Source organism: Belonocnema kinseyi, chromosome 3, assembly GCF_010883055.1.
Source record: "Belonocnema kinseyi isolate 2016_QV_RU_SX_M_011 chromosome 3, B_treatae_v1, whole genome shotgun sequence".
NCBI lineage: Eukaryota > Metazoa > Arthropoda > Insecta > Hymenoptera > Cynipidae > Belonocnema > Belonocnema kinseyi.
This window is the reverse complement of record NC_046659.1, coordinates 162,317,453-162,323,689: the sequence shown is the minus strand read 5'-3', so window position 1 is coordinate 162,323,689 and position 6,237 is coordinate 162,317,453. Positions and strand designations below refer to the sequence as shown.

Genomic DNA, 6,237 nt, shown 5'->3' with positions numbered 1-6,237 from the left:
TATCCGTAATTGTCTTCTTCCAACTTGTTGCAAATGATTTATGTGACAAAAAAAATCCTACAATAAAATACCTTAAACATGAGTTTGATTTCACATTCATAAAATATTCTGCGGACATCTAATACTTATCTGATTCCTACCTTATCGACATTTTTCCTATTAAAATTTAGGACCAGATTCTTCCTTAGTGTTTTGTATTTAATTTCCCAAACTTTCAACTCAACGTTCGAATTTTCGTAGGCTCGAGTTCAGACAAAAAAATGTCAGTAATGATAAAAAGAGATATTTCGGGTTTCACTTATATAAAAAACTACGAATTGTTTGCCGACGTTTCGTAAACATGGCAGCCCTTCCTTCCTTCAGTTCAGTCCTGAAGATGTGAACTGCAATGTTCACGAAACGTCGGCAAACAATTCGCAGTCTTTTTACATGAGTGAAACCCGAAATATCTCTTTTTATCAAAATGAATTATCGTGAAAGCATAAAGTCTATTAAATGTCAGTAATGTAGGAAACAGAGAAATATTTCAGGGTCTTAAGGTCATGAGACACACTCCGATTTTTTTTTTTCTAATTGTAAAATTGAATTAGTAGCTAAACGTTCCTTATCCCCCTTTCTTCATGTATTTAAATTTCCAGGTCAACATCTGATTTTGTGTGGAATTGGTATGATCTAAGAAAAACGACGATAAAGTAGGAATTGAATAATTGCCGCAGGACCTTAGGAAGACTTTCTATCAATATTATGTCTTTGAATATTGGCAGTAGGAAAATTTGACTTGTTTTTCTAGCCAGTCTTGAAATCAGTTCTTTAACATCATACAATACTTATCCGATTCCTACTTTACCAACTACACTTTAAAAAATACAAAAAAAATCTCTGAAGATTTTTAAAAATTAGATTTTGTTTGTAGTTCTAAATATTTGTGATCATAGAAACGTTCCTGAGTACGTTTTAGTTAATTTTACAAATTTTTTACTCGATACCTTTATTCATGTTGACGTGAAATGCTCCAAAAAGTAATGTCGGTACAGTAGGAATTGGATAATTACTATATGAGCTTGAAAGTTAAAACTCGTTAAAACTCGTTATAATTCCGAAAATATGAAAATTCTTCAATTAAGTATGGAAAATTATTTTTCCAAAATGTACTTTCATTCAATTTAAAAAATTTGCCTCTTGTAGCATTTTATTAATTTACCAAGGGAATTGATTTCCTTGAAATTACATACTATCAGCCTCCATTTACAAGTATGATAATACAATCGTGCAAGATAAGACTTTTTAAAAATCGTCGCACAATGGTACAAATCTGGATATTTACATTTTTTTCTTCTCAGCTTCTTTTTTAAAATCAAAAAGGTTCAAGTGGCAGAAAAGGAACAGCCTAAAAGTTAAAAAAAAGGGTTTCATAAGAATGCCCTTTTGTAACATTGCTTATTAACAATTGGGCTGAAAATTTAAAAATTTAAAAATTTCGTTTCTTATATTTGTTATTATTGTAATGCTCCTTAATTAAAATTAATAATAATAATAATAATAATAATAATAATAATAATAATAATAATACAGTAATTTTTCAATGTACAATTAAAAATATCTTTGATACTCGTCAATACTTCACAAGCTTTCTTCTGCTTTAGAAAGAAACATTTTTTACATCCAAAGTGACTCGTCGAATTTGCAAACAGCTCCTTCGTCGTAAAAATACAATTGTTCATCAACTTTAGTTTTCTGGCAGTTTCCACGAGAGAGCATTAATTTAAGTAATTATAATTATATATATATATATATATGTATATATAGGCTTATGTTTACACTTTCCAGTACGTATGTACAATTCTATTTTTAAATTCCTCCTTGATTTTTGACTTATCTTAATCTCACCAAAAGCAGAACTTTTTTTGTCCCACTAACCCCTATTACTGACTAACTTGACCACATTAAAATAATAATCAATAAAAGAGAAAACAAGATGCAAGTTTTGTCAAATTTACAATTAAACGAGATCTTTTGGCTAAATGAAATGCTGGAGGAAAATTCTTTAACTTGAATTAATTAATTAATTCAACTTGATATGACTTTAACGTAGAATAAAATCTGATTTTCTGTGTATATTGATTGTCATTGAACAGTGCAAAAGTTTATAATAAAAATTGAACATACTGAATAAGAAATAGGCAATATTGCAGTAATAGATGAATGGTCAATCCAAGAGCAGGCATTATTGTATCAATGTTGCCGCGATTTTACATGACAATATTTGCAATATTGGCAACATTTCAGCAACATTAAACAATGTTTTAAATTTTCACGTTAGCAAAGTTTCAATTTTTTTTTAACGTTGCAGTAACGTTGCCAGATTGTTTCAATATTGCGCCGTAGCATTGCTTTAACATTGCAGCAACTTTTTAGTACCGTGACAAACTTTCTTCAACATTGTAACAACATTTTCAAAATTTTGAAAAAAATTTCAACATTGAAACAAAAATTTTTCAACACGGAAGTAACATTTTTCAACATTGCAACAGCTTTCTAACATTGTTTTAAAAAGTTCAACAAAGCTGCAACATTGTTGTCAACGTTTAAGCAACATAGCAGCATTCTTTTCAACATTGGAGCAACGTTGCAAAATTATTGTTAGCACTGAAGCAAACGTACAACACTGTTTTAATATTTCGGCAACGTTGCAACCGTTATAACAATGCAGAAACTTTGCAGCATTTTTTTATCGTTGCAAAAATCCTGAAAATTGCAACGTTTTTCTAACATTTCAGCAACCGTACTAAACTATTTCAACACTGATACCATGTTGCCATATTCTTTAAACATTTCTGCAACTGTACAGTTTTTTAAGCACTTTAGCAACGTTGTAACATTTTTTAATCGTTGTAGCAATGAATCAACATTGTTTTAAACGTTTCAATATAATTTTCAACATTGAATGAATGTTTCAGCATATTTGTCAACATTGCACCAACATCAAAACATTGATTTAACATTTCCGCAACGCTGCAATATTCTTTAAACCTTTCCCAATATTTCAACATTGTTTTAATATTGCAGCAACATTGTTGCAATATTGCGTGCTATTGAATTGGTAATAGCTGTCCCGCACACTATTCTTTTTTTACCTAATATTAAAACCTCGAAAATGTGCCGTCCATTTCCTCGCATTTGTCATGGATTTTCCTTTTGCCCCTTGGGCAACTTTTTAAATCTCTTTACTCAATTTTTTAAAATTATGTTTTGTGAGGACTCGTTCAGCTTTTCAAGCAACAACCCCGCTGCTTTGGCAATCATGCTGCTAATAAATTTTTTATATTTTTTGGTGTGTTTACTTCATTCAAATGCTTTGTAGTGTAACGGAGCGCATTTAGCAGACCTTCGCTTTTGCAAGGTGGTTGGTCCTTTAGAAGTTTTACGCAGCCCTTTACCTGAAAGAATTTTTTTTTTCAATTCGTTCAAAAATTAAAATATTGTGTGAGAAAACTTGTTTGGACACTAACGTCAACATTTGATCCCTTAACAAAAGCTCCTTGAGGATGTACATGATCATACAATATAACGAGTCCGACCATCACCCTCAGAACAAAAAGTTGTGTCTCTTCTCGTTGAAATTGAGCAAGGATGTTTCTTCAAAAATAAATTTTTAATTAATACCTCCCTCGGTAAACAATGAGAGAAATTATCCTAAAAAAATTGATTAAAACTATAAGTTTATTTCTTACGTGTTTTCTAACATTCTGAGACACACTTTGGCCATTGTACCCAGAGTTTCGGTTATATTTTCCCTTGGTATGTCATTATTCTGAAAAGAAATAAAAGATTTGATTCTAAATAAATGTAAAAATTTTTTAGCCATCAAGTTATTCGGGTCTACTTTTACAAAAAATTATTAATTTTTCTACTAATCTGCCATTGGCAAAAACCACTAAACAACTGAAACTGGCTAAAAACTGATCTAATTGAAAGCAAGTTTAGCTGACATATCTAAAAAGAAACTAACTAAAATTGAGAGATATCTAATTAAATGCAACTAAAATTCACAGATAAGTAATGAAAATTAATTTTGATTGACAGGCATCTACTTCGAAAAAATTTAAATTGACAGATATCTAATTGGAAGCGAATAAATATGACAGATATCCAATTTGCAGCAACTTAAATTGACAAATATCCAATTGGAAACAAACCAATATTGACATATATACATCTGGAAGAAACAGATATACAATTGGAATTTAATAGATTTAATAGATGTGCAAGTAAAAGACAACTGTAATTGACATGTATCCACTTTGAAAAAAATTTAAATGGACAGATATCCAACTGGCAGCAATTTAAATTGAAAATATCCCATTGGAAACAGACAAAAATTGACATATATACATCTGGAAGAAACTATAATTGACAGACATTCAATGAGAAGCAACTGAAATTGACAGATGCCCAAATAAAAATAAATTTAATTGGCAGATATCTACGTTGAAGAAATTAAAATCCACAGATGTCCAGTTGGAAGCGACTAAAAATGTCAAATATCCAATCGGCAACAACTAAAATTGGCAGATGTGCAAATCGAAACAACTTTAATTGACAGGTATCTACTTTGAAGAAATTAAGGTTGACAGATATCCAATTGGAAAAAACTCAAATCAACAGATGTCCAAATAAAAACAAATTTACTTGACAAATATTTCAATTGAAGCTACTGAAATTGGCAAATATCCAATTGGAAAAAACTGAAATTAACATATGTCGGAATAAAAATAACTATGAATATTAATATACTACATTGAAGAAATTAAAATTTACAGATATCTAATTGGAAATGACTAAGATTGACAGTTATCTAAATAGAAGCAAATAAAATTGAGAAGCTATAATAGCTATACATTAGGGTGGCTCGAAAAGGCTTTTGTTTATTAGAGGGCAATGATCCCCCCAATTTCATTCCAAATCCGAAAAAAGAAATTCCGTAATTTTTTTTTTATTTTTCGATATTAACAGGTGCCGATTTTGACTTCAAGTTTCACGTGTAAGATGCATGGGGAAAACCACTTTTTTGAGTTTTTGGAATAATTTTTTAGGGTTTGAAAAAATGTGACGGGAAAGTAAGGGTGCCTGTAGAGAATTATCGAACGAAAAATTTCATCTATCAGACATAATATGGGTTTAACACCGCTAACACACCCCCACGAGTATCTGAAAACTACCCTTCAAACAAAAAATGTCAATTCTTCATGAAATCGACATTTTGAACACTGTCTTCTGGTATTTTTTTACTTAAAATTATTAATATTAGTCTAATGGAATATTTATTATCATTGGTTAGTTAATTTTTAATTATTTAAACAAGTTGAATTTGTTTGAATATTTTTTTTCGAACAGTTTTTTTCCCTTCAAATTATTACTTTTAGTCTAGTGGAAGATTTAATAACATTGGTTCAGTAATGTTTAATTGTTTGAACAAATGGAATTTGTTTAAATAATTTTTTTTAATTCGTTTTTTCCCTAAAAATGATTTCTATTGCTCTAGTGGAATATTTATTAATATTAGGTCATTCATTTTCAATTATTTCAACAAAATGAATTTGTTTAAATAATTTCTTCTCGATTTTATTTCAAATAAAAATTAATACTGTTGGTCTAGTGGAATATTTATTAGTAATAATTAATAACTAATTAATAATTAATTTAATAATAATTAGTTTATCAGTAATATTTAAGTAATAATTTTTATTAAAAAAATTATTTACAGAAATTCAATTTATTTAACCGATTGGAAATTAATGAACCAATGTTAATAAATATTCCACTAGACCAATAGTAATAATTTTTAAGAAAAAAAACGAAATTTCAAACAAATCGTTCAAACAAATCCCATTTGTTTAAATAATAAAACATTAATTAACCAATGTTAATAAAAAGTCTACTAGACCAATAGTAATAATTTTTAGGGGGAAAAACTAATTTTCCAGAAAAAAAATTATTTAAACAAATTCCATTTGTTTAAATAATTAAAAATTAATTAACCAATGATAATAAATATATCCACTAGACCAATATTATTAATTTTAAGTAAAAAATACGAGAATCCAAAAACTAAAAAAAGTAATTTTTCCCCATGCATTTTACATGGGAAACTTCAAGTCAAAACCGGTACCTGTTAAAATAAAATAATAAAAAATTAGGAAATTTCTTTTTTCGGATTTGGAATAAAATGGGGGGGGG

At 28.8% G+C, this 6,237-nt stretch overlaps 1 protein-coding gene across 4 annotated transcripts in view; it reads right to left on the bottom strand.

Moving 5' to 3' along the window:
• Window positions 1-388: 388 nt before the first annotated feature.
• The window catches only part of LOC117169106 (protein FAM49B), a 48,481-nt gene continuing 42,632 nt past the window's right edge, over window positions 389-6,237 (bottom strand). For all 4 annotated transcript variants that reach the window (XM_033355251.1, XM_033355253.1, XM_033355255.1 and 1 more), the window contains 3 exons: window positions 3,732-3,811; window positions 3,510-3,636; window positions 389-3,437 (listed from right to left, as the gene is read on the bottom strand). In XM_033355251.1, coding sequence (XP_033211142.1) covers window positions 3,300-3,437; window positions 3,510-3,636; window positions 3,732-3,811 — 345 coding nt within the window. In that variant the 3' untranslated portion in view covers window positions 389-3,299. The remainder of the gene's footprint in view (window positions 3,438-3,509; window positions 3,637-3,731; window positions 3,812-6,237) is intronic.